Source organism: Ursus arctos, unplaced genomic scaffold (assembly GCF_023065955.2).
Source record: "Ursus arctos isolate Adak ecotype North America unplaced genomic scaffold, UrsArc2.0 scaffold_1, whole genome shotgun sequence".
Taxonomy (NCBI): domain Eukaryota; kingdom Metazoa; phylum Chordata; class Mammalia; order Carnivora; family Ursidae; genus Ursus; species Ursus arctos.
Window position 1 is genome coordinate 59,705,885 of NW_026622763.1, and position 22,810 is coordinate 59,728,694.

Sequence of the window (22,810 nt, forward strand, 5' to 3'; positions counted from 1 at the left end):
AACTTCCTCTTTAATAGATGTCTTTTGGGGTAGCTGAACTTTTTGTTAAAAAAAAAAAATTAGGGGTGCTTGGGAGGCTCAATCGGTTAAGCCTCTGCCTTCAGCTCAGGTCATGATCCCAGGGTCCTGGGATGGTCCTCAGCAGGGAGCCTGCTTCTCCTCTACCCCCCTCCCCCACTCCCCTGCTTGTGCTCTGTCAAGTGAATAAAAAATCTTTAAAAAAAATTTTTTTTAAGGAACTTCATCTACCTCAATCCATCAAGTCATGCGGTGAGGGCATCAAATCTTATATTGTGAGACCCATCTCCCTCGGTTTCAGCTCAGCAAAATCGTCACTCTAAATCCCTCCCCCAAGAATTTATAAATGGGACTAGGAGAATCCCAGTACACTCTGGCTTTGTCTTCTCAACAGGTTTATTATGCAATACTCTTCATCAACTTAAACTTACTACACATTTGCCCTGTTAGTGAAGCTACGTAGAAATAAGATCAGACAAACTGCGGTTGTGATTTTTGATAACACCAACCCTCCTTCTCAGTCCACCCCCCATGGGAAAAACCAGTCTCGGAGGAAACAAAGGAATTTGGTCACCAAATTCAAAAAATTGAAAAGGATTTTGCTAATCTTCTTTCTATTAACTTTCGCATCGGCAAGGTTCTATTTTCCTCAGCACAAACCGAAGCACCTTTCTTATTTTAGACAATGAATTTAAGCTACTGGCTTCTCTGAAGTCATCTATACCAGCAGTTACGTGCTTAGTTTTGACCTAACCAGCAGGGGTCAGAGTCAGAACAAAAACCACCTAATGGAGGATTCCATGGAAAGACCTCAAACATTTAAGTGAGCAAAAATCAATTGCTTGCCAAACTGCAGAAATAATGTGTAAATAGCCAACATCTGAATGAAGATATCAAAAAGTGTGCAGCTCCCTTTGAAATGATTCCTAATAATTTTTAAAGTCTGAAAAAAGGTCTAAAGAAAATACTGACATCCTAATAAAAATAACACAAGAAAGAAACAAAATAAGTGGTAATCCTGGAGTCGGCTGTAGTTGGCCATGGGAGCGCATAAAACAGCTTTAGAGACTACAAGCAGTTTCCTCAATTTGGTTTAAGAACAAATACAGATTGTCTTGCTTCCTTACGTATGATTTTTTTACGGCAAAATTATGTTCTGAAAATGACTTACTTGTAACGTCAGTCTTTATTCCTGCAATCCTCAACAGTGGTTCAACCTTCTCAGAATAGACCTGGGTAGCTTCTTTTTTGTGGCTTTGGGGGTTGAGAATTACTTTTAATGACTTTGGTCTATTTGAAAAACCTAAGAGGAAAACACAAAGACAAAATTATACAATCTTCATCAGCATTTTTTTTCTTTCCCTTTAAAACCATACACTAAGTCCAGTTAGAATGTTAGACATCTATTTAAATAGTATTTACTGGTTTTGTTTGAAATTCTTATAAGAGTTTTCCCAAACACAGCAGTATCTTAAAACATTTACATTTTCCTAGCAGTTAAAGAGGGATATCCCTCTTTAATCATGAGTTATAAAAAAGCATTTCATTTATGAAGGAAAATGTGGATGAAAGCAACTCTGTGAATATTATTAGGCAACATTCATGTATATTTACCAAATCATAGATAATATATCAAATGATCCATTAGCATTTATTTCTGGGGGGGGGGAAGCAATAAGCTGCAAAGAACAGAAAGGTTTACTTCCTCTCCTAAGATAAATATGCTCATTATTAGAATTGGGCTCTCCAGTGACCCCAGGGCTACCCAGGCCTGACATGTGGATGAGCCCAGGGTGGAGCAGAGCCCACAGGGCTGGGTCAGGGCCAGCACCCAGAGCAATGCATGCTGGGAGCTAAAAAGAGGTTTAGGTCAAAGTTCAAGCCTGAAAAGGGGCCAGGGGAGAAAGGACTCCTCCCTGGGGAATTGGGAAAGAAAGCCTCTCAGCGGGGATTCGATGAGAGTGCTGCCTCACAGTTGGGGCTGAGATTTGATACTACAATTTTCTGGGCTTGCAAGATGCTTATCACTTAGAACCCCGTTGGAGCAGGTGCAAAGAAAATGTTCTGTTAGGAAGGTGCAGGAGGGACAGAGGAGCCAAGAGAACGCTAACCACCATCTCTTCCAAGGTCAGCTGCTGTCATAGGGCCACGTTTCAAGGTTAAAAAAAAATAGCTCCTAGCATCTGCTTTTAATAAAACCATTCCTAAAGCCAAATGGAAAAAGTCCCTTACACCAACATGTTTTTGTGCCTCAAGCAGAGACGATACGTCATTTCTCATCGTATTTGATATGATACCATCCTTCAACAGCACACACAGTTTTGAATTCCGGAGAGTGCTGGATGAGGCGGACAGGACCGTGCTGAACTGCCTGGGCTCTGTCATTGTCCCTGGGCTTGTTATTTTGCTAAGAGGCCTCTGGCAGTTTCCTTAACACCCAGTCTTAAAAATCTCAAACCTTGCTCAGTTCCTATTTTCCTTCCGATTCCCCCCTTTAAACAAGTGCCCAGATTCGTGAGGTGGTAACTATTTGTTTCCATGCCTTCTGTCCTTCCTGGCCGTCGCACCGTGGCTCCTCGGGGCTCCTGCGGGGCATCCTGGCATCTCCCTGTTCTTCCCCTTCCGTGACCTCCATGTCACACCTCCATCAGGCCCGCCCCATCCAAGAGCTGTCAGGGCTCCCCACTGCCTGTGGGCAAGACTGAACCCCTTAAAAGGATACTCAGAGCCCTTCCCCAACCAACTCCAACCTCTCCTCTCCGAGCTCATCCTCCCTCACGTATGTTCCAGAAACATCTACTGAGCGTTTGTGTGGAGTACCAGAGCAAAACAAGTAACACGTGGTTTGTTCTTTAAAGGAGGAAGATGTATCCAACACATAGAATCAGCACAAAATAGACTTGTTAATGGAGAGGCACCAGTCGCCTTGGGAGTGTATGAAAAGGGGGCTAGCGGATTCTCACCTGGGATCAGGAAAAGGGAGTATTTGAGCCAGGCTTCTGGCTCACGTGGTTTTCACTTAGAACTCCCTCCTTCCTCACACCTCATCTGAGCCCTCCCTCTCAGCCAGACCGCAGGAGAGGGGCAGGGGAGGAAATTCTAAGCGGAGTCCAGCACGAAGCTCAGTAAGTGCAGAGGTTTTTCTGTTCCATTTCCACGTCCCCATCATGCTCTGAAACTACGGAATCACCTGCCAAATACCAGATAAGCCAGGCTCTCCTTCCCTCAGTTTTGTTTTTTTTTTTTAAGATTTTATTTGAGAGACAGAGATAGCGAGAGAGGGAGAGAGAGAGAGAGAGAGAAAGAGAGAATGAATGAGCAAGGAGGAGAGGGAAGAGCAGGGAGCCCGATGCAGGGCTCGATCCCAGGACCCTGGGATCATGACCTGAGCCGAAAACAGATACATAACTGACTGAGTCACCCAGGAGCTTTTTCTTTCAGTTTTTCAGACAGTTTTTCTTTCTATTCCACCTTACCACCATTTCTGTGAAAATTCTACTACTTTTTGTTTTTCTTCTCAAGTAGGCCCCATGCCCAACATGGGGCTTGAACGCACAACCCTACGATCAAAAGTCTGCATGCTCTAGGGACCGAGCCAGTCAGGTGCCCCAAATTCTGCCACTTTTTTAAACCTCACTCAACACCACTCCCTCACTAAAGACTTTCCTAATCACCAACAGAATTCACCTCTTGGGCTTCTCATTCCTGCTTTATTCCGTGTGCCTTTGTTAACTATTTTTATATCATTTATATATTAAAAAAAAAAAAACTAATGAAAGACCCAATATCTTGGAACTCCTATTGCCAAACCCGGGACAATACGAAATGGAGTAAAGACTATATCATACTAATGGGGAGAAGGAAAAACTCTGTTTTATCGTAGAATGACAACTAATAAATATGGAAGAAATGACAGGGTTAGAAAATCACTATTTTCATCCATTAATGGATTCAGGCAAAAATTGGCAGCGATGGTAAAACCATCAGGGACAGTCAGCTGGGGAACAAAATACTTACTTATTCTTGAACTCTGTCTCTCTTTACTTTTCTCATTACAAAAGGTAACAAGGGACGTTTACAACGGGGAAATCAGGCAGACACTGCCCTAGTCAAGTGATCAGAGTTGAGCATAACCTTCACGTACAAATGGACACAGAAGCCTCGTGATACCTTGTGACATGTGATACACAGCACCGAGGACACAGCACTTCCGTGGTAACCCCTGTCCATAGTGTGTAATGCGGATCAATGATGGAACACTCAGACGAACCCTCGTTGAGGGGGCATTCTCAAAGTAACTGCCTAAAACTCTTAAAAACTGTCAATACTGTGAAAGAAAGTTGAGGACCTAGTTCTGATTAAAGGAGGCTAAAGAGAGGACAACTAATGCAACGTATGATTCTGGATCAGGTGAAAAAAAACTGCCAGAAGGGACAGGACTACTATCCTTTAACCAGGAAGGACTAAGCAGATAAATCTAGGGCTCACTTTCATTAGGACACAACAAAGACGAGAAACTTGTTCTAAACTTCAGAGGCCAAGACTCAGATTAAATATCCAAATTAAGTTCCACCTTACTCAGCATATTTATTGAAAGACCCTATTTCATTTCTTAGGCAGAGGCAGTCCCAGCATGGAAAGTGTCTAGGTAGCAAATGGTAGTCCTCAAATGTTATCATGAAAACGAACTTTCATTTGCCCCTCTTCCTATATTATGACTGTCAGGTAATAAAAGTCTTTGGAAATAAGAAACAGTCATTTGGGCCTTATGAGGATAAGCATATTGTAGCTGAAGGCTTACAGCCTTTAAATATACATGTATAAAAGTGTACGCTATATGTCCCATTCAACCTTTGTGAAACAATCCCCTTAGGAAAGAGCTAAAACTATTCAAGATTTTCTAAAAAGATTTAAGCAAATTAATTTTATTCTTAAGCCTCAGTTACAACAACGGCAAAAGAAACTACATAAATTAATCAGAATGTTCCATTCCTTAGACATCCTGATAAATTGAGCTCTTTTAAAACATAAATCAACAAAGCCAATTTTTCACCAGGGCATGTATTCATTTTCTCATTTATCTTTTCCTTTTGGGTGATCTTAATTTGATGATTATGAAGCTAGAGTCTAAGTATATAAAAATTAGGTAGCAATTTGATACCTATTTAGAGATCAGAAGGGGGATTTCTATTGAATGAAGCAAGATTTTGTTAAAGATGTTCATCATTGAGTAGAACAAAGAGATGTAATTAGTAAGTCTCCAACCTCTTCTCTCGGGCTCCCTCCTCAAGTCTCTACTTTATTCAGCCCCTTGTACATACCATGCTCCCTCTACCACAGTGCCATTACACCAACTCTGCCCTGTCCACCCATCTACGCTTGCTGCCACCATAGCCACTTTGTCCAACTAACCTTTACTCTGTTTTGATCTCACCTCAGTCATCACTTCCTTGGGAAAGACTTCTATGGCCTCCTTGGCTTTGTGACCTTAGCTAGGTCATTGCCCCCTAATCATTTGTTCTTACAGGTCCATACACTTTCCAATCTTGATTCTTACACTATTATAATTTTATATCTATTTATTATTTGCACTTATACATTAGACTTGAAACTCTGGGGTTTTTCTCCATATTCTATCTTCTTAGTACACGGCATATAATAGATGGTCAAATATTTGATGGATGAATAAAAGGGTAGTGTTAGCCTGTAGCCATATAGATAGTAATGGCGTCCATTCATTTATTCACAAATAACTGCATGCATACTATTTGCCAGACAGAGTTCTAGAAGCTGAGGCTCTATCAGTGAACAAGCAAGCTTCTGCCTTCATGAAGCTTCCATTTTAATGGCAGGAGACAGAAATACTAATTCAGAGTATGTTAAGTGGTAATAAGTTCTAAAGATAAAACAAAACCTCACAGTGAGAGAGGAGGAGGACAAAGGTAGAAGAAATGACTTCCTGGACAGAGAAATCAGATCACTCACAGGCATTTACAAGGACTTTGGCTTTTGTTCCGAGAGGAGAAACATGGTGATTTTTGAGCAGCACAGCAAAATAACCCTGGATGTTAAATGGATCAGTCAAGCCTGTGTGTGGAAAGCAGATGCTGTAGGTACAAGAAGAGACAAAGGAAGAACAGTTGAAATATTCCAGGTGGTAAATGATTGTGCTTGGATTGAGTAAAGTCGAGATTATAAGAAAAGCTAGATTCCAGATATATTTTGAAGGTAGAGCTGACAAGATTTGTCTACTCTTTAGATGTGTTATGTGAAAGAGAACAAAGAGTAGTCAAATTATGGCTGAATAAGGGGAAAGTGACAACATAAGAAGGGTTAAGAACTAATGAAAAAGTGGTAGAATCAATTAATTGTGGTCTCAAGGTGGGGGGTGAACAATTTTAGGAGTTGAGAGAGTAGATCAATTAAGTTAGAAAGACAGAAGCCAATATGCACATGAATGGTAGGATGTTTCAAAGTGATATTGAGTTATTGGTAATAATAAAACCCGATGAACTTCATATTCAGCAGAATCATCTGAAGGGCTTCATAAAACACAGATTTCTGTGTCCCAGACCCAGGAATTTTTGACTCACTAATCTGGGATCTGAGAACTTATTTATAACAAGTTACCAGGTGATGTTGATAATGTTGGTCCAGAGATCACACTTTGAGAACCACTGCTCTAAAAGTATGATTATGGGAGGTGAATGAAGTACAAGATCAAGATCTTTGAAGGAAAAGAAGCTAAAAACTGAAAGAACATCTACAAAACACACAGAATTATGGCAGCAGTAGTGTTGTAGAGAAGGACAGTGAGACAGAAACTAATGCTTCAAGGAGTAAGAAGAATGACCCAGAGTGTGCACAGGACCACAACAAGTAGCACTAAACTAGTGGCATCTAATGGACTGAGCTTCAAAAATGAGGATTTTTAAGAGAGGAAAGAAAATGGTCTCAAAATAGCAATGAGAAGAAAGATATCAAGACACTGACAACACCTCCAGGACCTGTGGTCTGAAATGTAGGACAGAGAAAACAGCCACCACATGAGGACTGTAGGGGAAGCTATAAACTCCTGGGAGAGCTGGGTCTCTACTAAAACAAGAAGGTAAGGGAGATTTGGGGCAAAGAAGCTGCAAATATAGGAGATTTTGCTCATGATGGACTATTCATTCCACAGGGCAGACTAAGATAGTGGCAGGAGTTAAGGACAGTAAGGATGGTGTTGGGTTAGAGGGTACACAGAGAGAGGCTGAGAGGAATGGCAGTACAACTGATGAAGGTCCTTAGGGAGTGACACGGTATGAAAGAATTGTCTGCAGCAGTTGAGGTTGGAAAGTAGGGTGTGAGGAGTGGGGTCTTGCCCCAAGCACACAGAGCTCTAAGAACTTATCTTCCCTCCAGCCCACGCCACAGCTGGGGGAGGAGCAATGCTGCCTGGAACCAGAAGAGCTCCAAAGCCCCTGTCCCTCTTAGGAGACCAGCCAGTGTTCGAATCTAAACCCAAGTCTGTGGGAGGCACTAGGTTATACTCTTCACAAAGTGATCTCAGGGTAAATGGTTTATATTTGAGAATCACATGCTCTGTTGTCTTCTGTACAGATGGACACATTTTCATGGTACAAAATTCAAAATCTCTGTTTTCAGCTCATTCCTTGATACCCAGTTTCCCTCCTGGGGGACAACCACTGGTATCACTTTAAGAATTCTTCCAGAAATATTCTATTCATACATAAAAATGCATGTATATGATCTTTGGCTTTTTACATACATGGTAGCATTCCTACCCACTATTCTGTATCTTGCTTTTTTTTCCTTTTACTGTATTTTGGAAAGGATTTATTATCACTACATAGGATATGATTCTCACTTTATTTAAAGCTGACTAGCATTTTTGTATGGATGAACCTCAATTTAAGTAATTAGTCTCCTGAAGGGGCACCTGGATGGCTCAGTCAGTTAAGCATCTGCCTTTGGCTTGGGTCATGATCCCAGGGTCCTGGGATAGAGCCCCACTTTGGGCTCCTTGCTCAGGGAGGAGTCTGCTTCTCCTTCTCCCTCTGCCTGCCACTCCCCCGCCTGTGTGTTCTCTCTGTCAAATAAATAAATAAAAATTTTTTAAAATGTAATTAGTCCCCTGGAGATGTATTATTTAGCTTGTTTCCAATCTTCCTTTACTGCAATGAATGTCATTTTGCATCTATTTGCATGTAACTGCAGAACAAACTTCCGGAAGTAGAATTACTGGATCAAGTGGTATGCACCCTTGAGAGTTTATCCTATTCCCCAATTACTTGCTGTTGAAACAATTCAGGGTTGTGATCCCCCAAAACATGGGTGCTAGAGTCAAAATAATTCATCTTAAGTCTTGGCTCTTCCACTTATCAACTGTGTGACTTTAGGTTAGTTGTCCAATTTCTCAGTTTTTCAATTTCCTCATCTATAAAATGAGGATACTAAGAGTACTTCCTACAAAAGGCAATTGTGATGATTAAATCAGCAAATTTAAGTGCTTAGCAAGTGCACAGCACACAGTCAGTAATCAATTTATTATAACTACCAACTTACACTCCACCAGGAACAGAGTATCTGTTTTCTTACACCATTATAAACCCAAAATGTTTTCAAACTTCTTGTTCTTTGACAATGTGAGAGAAGAAATATTGTATCTCATGCTAATTTCAATTTACATTTCTCTTTTTATGAGAGAGGCTGAGAAACTTTGAAATGTTTAAAAGATACTTTTGTTTTTCTATGAACTGTCAGTTTATAGCATTAACTAATTATTCATAAAACTATAATTTAACATTTTTTTGTATTTGCTCTTGTATAATTGTTTTTTAATGACAGTATTACAGCATCGAGGGTGGAATTCTTAGAACCAAAATTATTAATAAAAATCACCACATTCTTGGAAGGAGAAAAAAAATTAACCTTTTAAGTAAGGTTAACTTTATTTAAATAGGCTATTAAAAACCTTATTTAATAACCTATTAAAATATGAAAATTTTTTGTTATATGAGTTACAAATACTTTTCTGTGTAATTGTCTTTAATTCTTATTTATGCCATTTTCTCTGAGAAAGATCCTTTTGGTTTTTTCTGAGTTTTCATTTTACACACCTATAGATTTATCATTTTTTATGGTTTCTGGGTTTTATGTCATATTTAATAGTTTCCTTTTGTGACCAAAAAAAAAATCATTATATTTTTCTTCTAATAATTTTATGGTCTCTATTTCTCATTTTTATTTAAGCATATCTAAAGTTTCTTTTTAAACAATTTCTTAAATATTTATTTATTCAAGAACGCAAGAGAGAGCATGAGCAGGGGGGAGGGGCGGAGGGAGAAGCAGACTCCCCACCAAGCAGGGAGTATGGACCAGGACCATGACCTGAGCGGAAGGCAGACACTTAACAGACTGAGCCACTCAGGCGCCCCTAAAATTTCTTTTAGTAGAGGTATAAAATTGGGATTTGACTTCACTCTTTTGCCAGATGACTATCCACCTGTCCCAACATCGTTCATTTGGTAATCTTTCTCTTACGGTTTTCAAATACCACCTTTAGATATATTAAATTTCCAAAAATGTTTGGATTTCTTCTGAACCATTTAGTCTAAGGTCTACTGATCAATTCATATGTCAGTGCAATATTTTGAATTTAATGAGAATACCTCAAGTTTCTCCATGTAGGCTATAAAATGAGATATTTTTATAATGTTGAGAACATATCCGTCTAGTCTTTATTAAGAGTTGCTTGGCATTCATACACAAGTAGACCAATCTATAATTTTCCTTTTTTTTTGGAATTGCATCATCAGATGTTGATATCAATTTCATGTAAGCTCTATAAGTACAATCTGGGAGTTTTCCTTTTTTGTCCCTACGCTCTCCAATAGTTTAAATAGAATCAAAGTTTCCTGTTCCTTAAAGGTATGGTAGGGATCTCTGTGAAAATTGTTGCCTTGGTAGAAACTGGTCTGTTTAGATTTTGTCTTCTAGAGTCAGTTTGGCCATTTTTACTTTCCTAGACAAGGGACTTATTCACTTCACCGTTCTCCAAGGAGGCAGCCCACGTTGCCTGCCGAGTTTAGATACTGTTCTCTTATAAGTAGTAGTAGCAACACTATTTCCCCCGGATAATTAGAACTGATCACCTTTGCCAGCATAACTACTTCATTATTATTATTTTTCCATTTGTTGGTTCAGTCATATGGTTCAATAATGTAGAGAGGTAATTCTCAATGTCTATGTCAATTGAACCATTGTCATGTTCCCATGTGAAAGTATTCTTCTCTCATACTAATACCTCTAAATCAGCAGAGTTCAGAGTTATAGGGTCAGGAAATAAAAATTTTATAAGTGGGTCTTTGGCAGTGAAGCTAAGAGGTAATGCTTATATCTTCACTACTTGCTTTGTAGACCCATGTATTCTGTTTTTGAAAAAACTACTTTAATTTCACAAAATTTTGTCTTCTGGGTAGAATACAATGTAATACAATAGGAAACATGGTAAGACCAGCAAATCCCATGATTCATCAGCCAATTGCCTCATTTCTTTGATATAATTGAGTCCCTTGATCAAAAGTAGTACAGAGTGTAAATTCACTGAACAAGATATTTAGTAGGGTTATAGATGGTAGTGTTGTCAGTAACATGGCGGACAGGAAATTCAAATCCATAACTAAAGTAAATATTCATAGCAATGAGACCTAACTACTAACTTTCCACAATGGAGGAACGCCAATGTAATAAACCTGCCACCAAATGGTAGACCAGTTGCTCTAAGATACAGAGCCATATCCAAGCTCAGGGCTGACCTGTTTGCAGGTAGAGTACTCAGTGATAATAGGAGTCAAATCAGTCTTGGTGAGCAGAAGTAAGTGTTGTTAACCCATATATTTCCCCCATCTCTGCATGAAGGCCACTTTATGTGTTCATTGTGCAAGCCCTAGGGTTGATTTTTTTTTTTTTTTTAAGATTGCATTTATTTGAGAGAGAGAGTGCAAGCATGAGCAGGGAGCAGAGGGAGAGGGAGAAGCAGACTCCCCGGAGCAAGGAGGCTGATGCAGGTCTCCATCCCAGGACCCTGAGATCATCACCTGAGCCAAAGGCAGACACTTAACTGACTGAGCCACACAGACACCTAGGGTTGCTTTTAAAAGATGCTGACTGACATCTATAGAATGGGGTACCTTGCCTGCCTAATTATGTCCTCTTATGAAATAAATGATCTTTAGTGAGCATTTATATAAACCAAATGCCATTCTGTTCTTATTCTGTGAAAACCAACTATTTACTTCTGCCTCATACATCCTTGTCACCAACCTTCTAATTTTTTTCTTCCAAGTTCCTATTTGGCAAGCTCTTAACCACTGTCCATGCATTAATATGCATCTATCCCTCTGGCTATCACTCCTTACTAACTAGTATCAATTGTCTGAAGTTCTGCCCACCACAGGGATTTTCCTTCTCTATCTTTTAGTAACACTTGAGTGGGTGTGTAATGCTTCAGTAGCTCATTTCTATTGTATCATGAAGAACCCATATATTTCCCTTAGTTTACTGGTCATAGAAAATATCTTAGGGGCGCCTGGGTGGCACAGCGGTTAAGCGTCTGCCTTCGGCTCAGGGCGTGATCCCGGCGTTATGGGATCGAGCCCCACATCAGGCTCCTCTGCTGGGAGCCTGCTTCTTCCTCTCCCACTCCCCCTGCTTGTGTTCCCTCTCTCGCTGGCTGTCTCTATCTCTGTCAAATAAATAAATAAAATCTTAAAATATATATATATATATCTCATGATGCCACATATGAAAGGGGACAAAAAAAAAAAAGCAATGCAGTAACAATGGCAGGCCACCAGTTTATTTCATTTACTAGACCATTCTCCTCTAGTCCTTTCATTATATTATCTGTACAATACAGCTTTTTATTTAAACTAGCTAGAGTATTTCATGTTTTATACAACTGAACTCTAATACACATATCTAACAAACATCTCAAAGTTGACATATTCAAAACTGAAATTTTGATTTTCCCTACCAAATGGGGTCTGTCTACCCATAGTCTTTGCTATTTTACTAAATAAGAATTCCTCTTTCCACCTGCTCCAGTTAGAAATGTTACTCTGAAAACTGGTAATTAAAAATAATTATGCACTTATCCTGTCTCTTTAGTAAGTACCAAGTTTATGGGTAACCAAATAGTACCAGCAGAAGAAGAAACATCCTTTTTATAAAAGAATAACACTAATTTAGAAAGATTAAATATAAAAATTTTCATGATCTACCCTTACTTAAATAATTAGTTCAAGCAAAAATAATAAATTTTAAAATATTTATTGAGAACTAAATGCTCTCCCTGGTCCCTGAGTAACACTAAACAATTATCTACTAGTTTCAAATAGAAATATTACAATGGAGGGGCACCTGGGGGGTTCAGTCAGTGAGGTATCCGACTCTTGGATTCAGCTCAGGTCATGATCTCAGGTCGTGACATTGAGCCCTGCATCAGGCTCCGCACTGGGCATGGAGCCTGCTTAAGATTCTCTCTCTGTCCCTCTCCCTCTACTCCTCCACCATTTGGCATGTGCGCACTCTCTCTCTCTCTCTGTCAAAAAAAAAAAAAAGTTACAACGGAGAGATCAAGCTGTCACCTCTTTGACTCTGGGATCAATCTTAGCCTTGGGGAATCTATCTTATCCACACTAACTGTAGGATAGTCAGACATTACATACCACCTGAGATAATGAAATATGAAGTACCCAGTACCACTTATGAAGTATTCTTGCACAATATGAACCTAATTAAGCCTTTAGATTAGAAATCCAGTTTATAGGGAATAAAAAGAATAGAAGAACAAGTTAAATGATACCATGAAGAAACAATCAGACAGTGGTACAACAGTACTGCTCAAAAGGTGGTCTTCAAAATGACAACCTAGCATCACCCAGAAGTTCAGTAGAAAGGGCCACACCAGACCCACTGAATCAGAATGTTTCGCAATGGGGGACAATATCTATATTTAAATAGGCTTTCTAAGCGTCCCTTAGGCACACTAAAATTTCTACAGGACAACCTCACCTCTTCCACAAATCAGTGTCAGAATTTTAAAAATGAGGTGACTGTTTTAGTGTTGTAGTTTAATATGCTTAATTTGATGAATGATTCTTAACTGGACACTAGTTGGTACAAGTCAGCTATAAAAGACATTTTGGAAAACATGGGGAAAATTTCAGTGTGGACCAGGTATTTAATGATGATAAGCAACTATTGTTCATTCATTCGGTAATGATATTTGGCTATTTGTAAAACATCTTTTTGTAGAGATGCACACTGGAGTATTTCTGGGAGAAATGTCATGATGTATATAGTTTAAAACAAACTGACAGAATAAAGTGTTAAAACATATGGAGAAACGTTAAGAACTATAAAATATGGGTGATGGCAATATAGGTGTCCATTATAATATTTTTATATGTTCTATATTATTTGACATTTTCCTTAATAGGATAAAAAAAAATCTTGCTGTCATCATTGACTTTTTCTCTCTTAATATCCCCCATACCCACCAAGTCAACAAATACAGAAAGCTCTATCTTCAAAAGCAAACCCAAAGTCTAATCACTTTCCACTACCTGTCTTGTTCCCTCTTTAATTTAAATCACTACCTTTTGCCTGGATTATACCAATTTCCACTTAACTGTTTCCTGCCTCAATCCTTCCCCGTAACTCAGAGTGTGTTCTCTACTTAACAGCCAGAATATTCACTTTAAAAGTTATATCATGTCACTCCTTTGCTTAAAACTCCCAAATGGCCACCATTTTTCTCAAAATAAAAGTAAAAAAAACACACAAAGCTTGCAAGAGCCTTCATGCTCTACTAGCTGCCCCTGGGACCTCACTTTCCACCTCTTTAACTCCCTGCTAATCTCTGCACATGACTTTCTTGTTCAACGTTTTACATACTGTTCTGTTTGGACCATTTTCCCCCTATATATCCATATGGCTCCCCTTCCCATTACTTTCCACTGTCTTCTAAAACTAGACATGGCACTAGTTGGTTTTGAAAAGCAGCCTCCGCTGTCTTATCTGAGGCTGGGCTCAGAGGCCCTTCTCGCCCTCAGGGCACTTGTGCTTCATCATCCCACAGAGAGAGAGAAAAATGCAAGAAGTAGCTGGCCAAGGAGTGGCGCCAGTGAGTGATGATGGAGCCAAGACCAAAGTCACCAGTTAAGACTGCCAAAGGATTTGGTAAAACTCTCTTCCATAAAAATAACCGTAACAATAATAAAAGCATTTGAAGACTTTGAAAACTACTTACAAAGAAAGAGGACAAAGTTCAAGGTTAAAGAAATTAAATTAACTTATTGAAAAACAGTTAAATAAAAAGGAGAGTTTAATTTTTTCCATGAGAAAACAGACATGTACATTCTAGTCCTCCTGATGAATCAAGAATATGTAATGCAGAAATGTAGCACACTGTGAAGATCCGCGTAAAATCACTAGCTACAAAGAACTCTGGAAAACATTTTAAGAGTGCAACACAAAGCATCAGGCAGGTTATGGCCTTGCTCTTCTCTCAATTATGACAAACTATTTAATATGAAAGCTATATTGAGACACGTAAATCCCCTGAACTCCTTGGGAAAAAAAAATCTCAATCTGATAATAATTATTTATTCATAATTTCACAATAGTATAAGCATTCCCCAAATAGATAATCCAAGATTAAAATATAGGCATGATTCAATATTAATATGCAACTGACTTGGCTCTCAGTCCTCCTGTAACCTCTCAATTCATACTCTAGAGTATAGACCTTTTTAGCACGCCAGTTTGCAACGAACCAGCAATGCAAAACAGAATGGCCAACTGTTCCTCTGTTAGTAACAAATGTGCTAATATGTACTAGTTTAAACTTGATCTATCAGTGAGTCAATGAACCATGAAGGGTGGGGGTTAATCAGAGTGTTCTCCAAACAAAGGCTCGTGAGAGCAGCGGGGACGCCACTCCCAGACTCACATCTGTGCTGTTTTGAGTGCAGCATGATGGAAATGGCATGGTGTTCATCAAAGTTAAGAGCCCAGAACCTTGTTATAGTATTGGGTATACTCACAACTGTTTTATACAAAAAAGCAACCAAATTGTTGCAAAAATAAAACCCAAACACAGGAAATAAAGACCTCAATTAACCACAATTCTCAGGCGCTATTAATATTAAACTATGCCCAGTTAATATGTAACAGGGATGGTAAAGCCTTTCACACACGAGATACGACAACTTCCCAGCAGGGTGCAGAAATAGAGATATTTTATATTAGGAGATTTATGTGAAAATTCATTAACTTCATTTCACTATCAGCAAAAGTTTATTGATGCACATCTTTACACACACATGAAAATAATTTCAAGGCTATAGTCTACTCAAATAAATCCAGTAACTTCTGAACTCACATGCAGCCCACCAATGTGAACATCTCTAACAGGTGAGACAGGCTCAACTGCAATTAGTAGAAAGAATCACCTATTGCCAAAAATAGTCAACCCCAATACTTCAATATTTTAATAACAAAGTAGTCAAGACTAGAGATAAAGCAAGAACGAAGAGAAAGAGGAGCAAAGAAAAAGAGATTTCAACCAATTACATCACCCATTTATTTTTATCAGATTATTATCTTCATACAATGAATTATTGATTTTGGAAGATGCTATAGAGTAGACCTATTTCACTACACCACTTTCTCCAATTAAAAATTCAGAGAGGTCTACTACGAGATGGAGATGTAGGAACACCTTGAACTCAGACACACCAAATCTACACCTATTTATAGACCAATTCCTCCCCTGAAGAAGAACTAAGAGCTATCTGAACAGCTTCTGCACAATAAGCAAATGACAGGAGAGATGATGAAACAGTAACCAAAAGAACTCCTACCCCTGACACTGAACTGCAGGGGGAAGGGTAGTACAGAGACCAGATCCCTCTGCTCTGGGGCACAGAAAAAAAGCCCTGGCTTTAAAAAGCAACTAGTATATAAAAGACCCAGCCCTCGAACCCTGCCAAATGTCCAAATGTCAAGAGAGCTGCGGAAACTCACCCTGGGTTGGAGGGGCTGGTGACCACCACGATTTATACTCCTCCTTGCTTGATAGTAAACAAACAAACAAACAAACAAAAAGCCGCTGTTTAAAAGATCAACTAGAACATCAAGGAATAAGCCCTAGAACCCTGCTGTATTATGGAGGAGCTGCTGGAACTTTCTGGGCTGAAGGAGCAGGTAAGCACCATGGTTTGTTTTTCCCCTTGACCTTCGTAATGTGGATGGGAACAGGATCTGAGCACCCAAGCCCGCCTACCACCTAAGTACCTAAGTGAGCCCTGGGCCCTTAGCCCATGCCAGCCCCAGCCATCCCACCACTGGGACATGCCTGGTCAGCACTCACTACAGCTCCAGCCATCACACAAAGGTGACACAGACACAAAGCACCCAGAACAGTCCAGGCCCATACCACCATAACTTCAGACAGCTTGCTAGGGTATCCCCTGACACAGAAGTGCTCCAGGACATCTTAGCTGACCCCTGCTTCAACTCTAGCTGCCCAGCCAGGGTGCTCCCTGCACAGAGCACCCTGGGAAACTCCAACGCATGCCCACCTCAATTCCAGCTACCCTGCCAGGGCACCCCTTGTGCAGAGCACCCCAGGTCACCCTAGCTTGCACCCACTTCAGTTTCAGCTGTCCTGCCAGGGTACCTTCACTGTGGAGAGCTCCAGGACCGCCCCAGTCCAAATCCACTTTAGCTACCCACTGTCCTGCCAGGGCGCCCCTTGAGCAGAGTATCTGGGACCCCCCACCCTGTCCCATGCTCCACACCTTGGCTCCAGCAACCCCACCAGGGTACCCTGTGCACAGAGACTCCTAGAAACACCATTATACCCACTTTACCTTCAGCTATCTGGGCAAGGCACATAGAGCCCTGGGACACCCAGCTTGCACCCACTTCCACTTCAGCTGTCTTTCCAGGGTACCCCCTTCATGGAGAGACCAGGTACCACATGAGTGCATGCCCACTATAGCTTCGGCTGTCCTGCTAGGGTACCCTCTGTGTAAAGCCCCAGAACCCTCTCCATACAGTATGCATACACTTCAGTTTTAGCTGTCCAGCCAGACCACCAACTGCAGGAGAGCCCTAGGACATCCCCGACCCTCCCACCCACCCACCCAGCTTCCACAGCACTTCAGTTTTAGCTGTTCTGCCAGGGTAACCACTATACAGAGAGCCTCAGGACCACCCTGGCCTACATCCATTTCAACTCTGGCCATCCCACCAGGGTAGTCCCAGCAGAGAATGCCCCATAACCCTCAGCCTACACCAACTGTAGCTACAGCCAGCCAGGAAAAGTCACCAGGCACACACAGCCTACACAGGGCATGACCATACATAAGACCATTCCTTCAAGTTTAGAAGTACCTGTTCTAATTCATAGAAACAGCAAGTCAAGCAGAAGGGGGAGACAGGAGAACATGCACCAAACAAAAGAACAAGACAAAACAAAACCTCAGAGAAAGAACTAAATGAAACAGAGATAAGCAATATGCCTGATAAAGAGCTTAAAGTAATGACTGTAAAAATGCTCAGAGAAGAGTGGAAGAACTCAATGAGAATTTCAACAGAGAAAAACTTAAAAATCAGAGTAGAAGAATAACTGAAATAAAAAATACACTAGAAGGAATCAACAGATTAGTAGATGCAGAAGAATGGACCAGCAATCTGGAAGGCAGGGTAATGGAAAGCAGCTAAGCTGAACAGCAAAAAGAAAAGAAGAATTTTAAAAACTGAGGATAAGTTAGGGGATCTCTTGGACAACATCAAGCAAACAAACACTTGCATTACAGAAACCCCAGAAGGAGGAGAGAGAGAAAGGAGCTGAAAACTTCCCTAACCTGGGGAAGAATGTAGACATCCAGGTTCAGGAAGCACAGAGAGTTCCAAAAAAGATGAACCCAAGGATATCCACACCACAACACATAATAATCAAAATGTCAAAGGTTAAAAATAAAATCAAAAGCTCAAGAAACAAGTGTTGGCCAGAATGTTCAGAAAAAAGAACCCTTGTGCACCACTGGTGGGAATGTAAACTGATGCAGCCACTATAGAAAAATAAAAACAGAATTTCTTTTTTTAAAGACTTTATGTAATTTATTTGTAAGAGAGAGAGTGTGTGCAAAAGCAGGGAGAGTAGCAGGCTGAGGGAGAAGCAGGCCCCCTGCTGAGTAAGGAGCCCAAGGAAGGACTCTATCCCAGGACCCTGATTTGAGCCGAAGGCAAATGCTTAACTGACTGAGCCACCCAGGCATCCCAAAGAGAGCATTTTTAAAGGAGCATAAGCAAAAAGTTATATACAAGGGAAATCCCTTAAGGTTTTCAGCTGATTTTATAGAAAAACTTTGAAGTGGCACGATTTATTCAAAGTGCTATAAGGAAAAAACCTACAACCAAGAATATTTTACCCAGCAAGATTATTACCCAGAAATGAAGAAGAGATAGTTTCCCAGACAAAAAAAAGTTAAGCGAGTTTATCACCGCTAAACTGGCCTTACAAGAAAGGTTAAAGGGACTTCTTTAACTGGAAAAGAAAAGGTCATAATTAGACTGAGAAAATTATGAATAAAAAATTAAAATATGACAACATATATGTAAAATGCAGGGGGAAACAAAAATGAAGGTTTTTTGGAATGTGTTCAAAACATACTGTTCCTTTAAAACAAAGACTATAACAAGAGACAAAAAAGGGAATTACAAAATGATGAAGGGATCAATCCAATTAGAGGATATAACAATTTTAATTATTTATGCACCCAACATTGAAAGCACCTAAATAGATAAAGCAAATATTAAAAGACATAAAGGGAGAAACTGATGGGAATACAATAATAGTAGGGGATTTTAACATCCCATTTACATCACTGGGTAGATCATCCAAACAGAAAATCAACAAAGAAAACAGTGGGTTTGAATGACACATTAGACCAGATGGACCTAACAGATATATATATGGAACATTCCATCCAAAACCAGAAGGATGCACATTCTTTTCAAGTGCACATGGCACATGTTCCAGGATAGATCACATGTTAGGTCACAAAACAAGTCTCAGTACATTTAAGAAGACTGAAATCATATCACGAATCTTTTCCCAACCACAAGATTATGAAACTAAAAATCACAAGAAAAAAAAACTAAAATAAAACCAAAAAACAAAAAACAAAAAAACCCCACAAATGCATGGAGACTAAATGACATTTGACTAAACCAATGGGTCAACAAAGAAATCAGAGAAATCAAAATATACAGACAAATGAAAATAATAACAGTGGTCCAAAATCTTTGAGATGCAGTGAAAGCAGTTCTAAGAGGAAACTTTATAGTGATATAGGCATACCTCAAGAAACGAGGAAAATATCAAATAAATAGCTTTACACTGAAAGAAACTAGAAAAAGAACAAAGCTCAAGGTGAGTGGAAGGAAGGAAGGAAAGATCAGAGCAGAAATAAAGAACATAGGGACCCAAAAAAAAAAAAAATCAAGGACACCAAGGTCTGATTCTTTGAAAAGGTAAACAAAATTGGTAAGATGTATCAAGAAAAAAATTAAGAGAAACTAAATGAATAAATAAAATCAGAAACAAAAGAGAATAACTCATACCACAGAAATACAAGAGATTATTAAGAGACCACTATAAAACATTATATGCCAACATATTGAACAACCTAGAAGAAATGGATAAATTTCTAGAAGCATAATCTTTCAAAACTGAATCAGGAAGAAATTGAAAATCTGAACAGACCAATTACTAGTAATTAAATTGAATTGGTAATCAAAAAACTACCAACAGTTCAAAGTCCAGGACCACATGGATACACAGGTGAATTCTACCAAACATTTAAAGAATTGTATCTATTCTCAAACTATACCCAAAAAAAAAGAAAGAAAGAAAAGAGAAAAGAAAAGAAAAAGAGGAGGAAGGAAAGCTTCCAAACACTTTCTATGAGGTCAGAAATACACTGATACCAAAACCAGGCAGACATCACAAAAAAAAAAAAAAAAAGGAAAGGAAAACTACAGGCCAATATCCCTGATGAACATAGATGAAAAATGCTCAACAAAATATTAGAAAACTGCATTTAACAACATTAAAAAAGGATCATTCACCATGAGCTAGTCGGATTTATTCCAGGGATGCAAGGATATTTTAGTATATGTAAACCTGATATAGTATATTAACAAAATGAAGGATAAAAAAAAAAATCAAATGGTGGGACACCTGGGTGGCTCAGTAGATTAAGCATCTGCCTTCGGATCAGGCCATGTTCTCGAAGTCCTGGGACTGAGTCCCACGTTGGGCTTCCTGCTCAGCAGGGAGTCTGCTTCTCCCCCTGCTCCTCCCTCTGTTTGTGCTCATGCTCACTTGCTCTCCCTCTCTCAAAAATAAATAAAATCTTTTAAAAAATTGTTTAAAAAATCAAATAGGGGGCGCCTGAGTGGCACAGCGGTTGGGCATCTGTCTTCGGCTCAGGGCGTGATCCTGGCGTTACGGGATCGAGCCACACGTCGGGCTCCTCCACTATGAGCCTGCTTCTTCCTCTCCCACTCCCCCTGCTTATGGTCCCTCTTTCGCTGGCTGTCTCTATCTCCGTCAAATAAATAAAAAATCTTTTAAAAAAATAAATAAATAAATAAATAAATAATCAAATAGTTATTTCAATAGATGTAGAATTTTGTCAAATGGTTTTTCTGCATCTGTTTATAATTTAAAAAAGCTGCCAACTCAGTGGGTTTATAGAGAACGTACCTCAACATAATAAAGGCTATGAATGAAAAACCCACAGCTAACATCATACCTAGTGGTGAAAACTGAGTTTTCCCTCTAAGGTCAGGAACAAGACAAGGATGTCTGCTCTTGCCACTTTGATTCAACATAGTACTCAAATTCTAGCCACAGTGATCAGACAAGAAATAAAAGGCATCCATATTGATAAGAAGTTAAACTGTCACTATTTTTACATGACAAGACACCATATGTGGGTAACTCCAAAGACTTCAAAAAAGTAATAGAAAAAATGTCACAAAGTTACAAGATACAAAATTAGTACCCAGCAATCAATTGCATTTCTATACACTAATAACAAAGTAGAGAAAAATTCAGAAAACAATTCATTTATAATTGCACCAAAAAGAATAAGACACCTAGAAAAAACTTAACCAAGGAGGTGAAAGACCTGTATTCTGAAAACAACAGAACAGTGATGAAACAAACGGAAGACAACACAAACAAATGGAACAATATTCCATGTTCATAAATTTGAAGAATATTGTTAAAATGTCCATACTACCCAAAGCCATCTACAGATTCAATGCAATCCCTATCAAAATACCAGCAGCATTTTTCAAAGAACTAAAATACTGCAATTAATATTGAACCATAATAGACCCAAACTTGCCAAAGCAATCTGGAAAAAGAACAAAGCTGGGCATATCACAACACCAAATTTCAAGATACACTACAAAGCTGTAGTAATCAAAACAGTATAGTACTGGCACAAAATAGACATAGATCAATAGAACAGGACAGAGAGTCCAGAAATAAGCCCATTATTATATGGGTCAATTAGTCTGTGACGAAATGGCAAGAATATACAATGGAGAAAAGACCATATCTTCAATAAACAGTTCTGGGAAACTGAACAGCTACATGCTGAAGAACGAAACTAAACTACTTTTTCACACTCTACACAAAAATAAACTCAAAATGGATTGAAGATCGGAAACCATGAAACTCTTAGAAGAAAACATAGGCTGTAATTTCTTTGACATAGGCTACACCAACATTTTTCTGGATGTCTCCTTGGGCAAGAAAAACAAAAGCAAAAATAAACTATTGGGACTATACCAAAATAAACAGCTTTTTCACAGTGAAGGAAACCATGAACAAAATGGAAAGTCAACATATTGAAGGGAAGAAGGTATTTGCAAATGCTATATCTGATAAGGGGTTAATATCCAGAATATGTAAATATATAAAGAATTTATACAGCTCTATAAAAAAAAGAATCCAGTTGAAAAAATGGGCAGAGGACCTGAATACATATTTTTCCAAAGACATACAGATGACCAACAGATACAAGAAAAGATGCTCAACATTACTAATTAATAGGTACATGCAAAACTAAACCGCAAGAAATAGATATCACCTTATACATATCAGAATGGCCAGAATCAATAAGACAAGAATAAGGATGTGGAGAAAAAGAAACCCTCATGCACTGTTGGTAGGAATGTAAATTGACCCAGCAACTGTGGAAAACAGTATAGAGATTCCTTAAGAAGTTAAAAATAGAAATAAAATATCCAGTAATTCCACTACTGGGTATTTACCCAAAGAAAACAAAAACACTAATTCAAAAACATAGATGCCCCCAGATGTTTAGTGCACCATTATTTACAATAGCCAAGAAATGAAAGCAATCCAAGCATCCCTCAGTAGGCGGATAAAGACGATGTGCACTCGCGTGCGCACACACGAATATTACTCATCCACAAAAAAGGATGAGATTTTGTCATCTGTAACAACATGGATGGACCCAGAGGGTATCATGCTAAGTGAAAGAAAATGGAGAAAGACAAATACTATATGATTTCACTTACATGCGAAATTTTAAAAAACGAATGAATAAATAAACAGAAAACAGACTCATAAATACAGAGAACAAACTGATGGTTTCCTGGAGCA

The 22,810-nt window shown here is 39.1% G+C and overlaps 1 protein-coding gene across 1 annotated transcript in view; it reads right to left on the reverse strand.

Moving 5' to 3' along the window:
- Nucleotides 1–22,810, reverse strand: part of CERKL (ceramide kinase like) — a 111,919-nt gene that overhangs the window by 30,931 nt on the left and 58,178 nt on the right. The window contains exon 3 of the mRNA XM_026492401.4: nt 1,190–1,321. Coding sequence (XP_026348186.2) covers nt 1,190–1,321 — 132 coding nt within the window. The remainder of the gene's footprint in view (nt 1–1,189; nt 1,322–22,810) is intronic.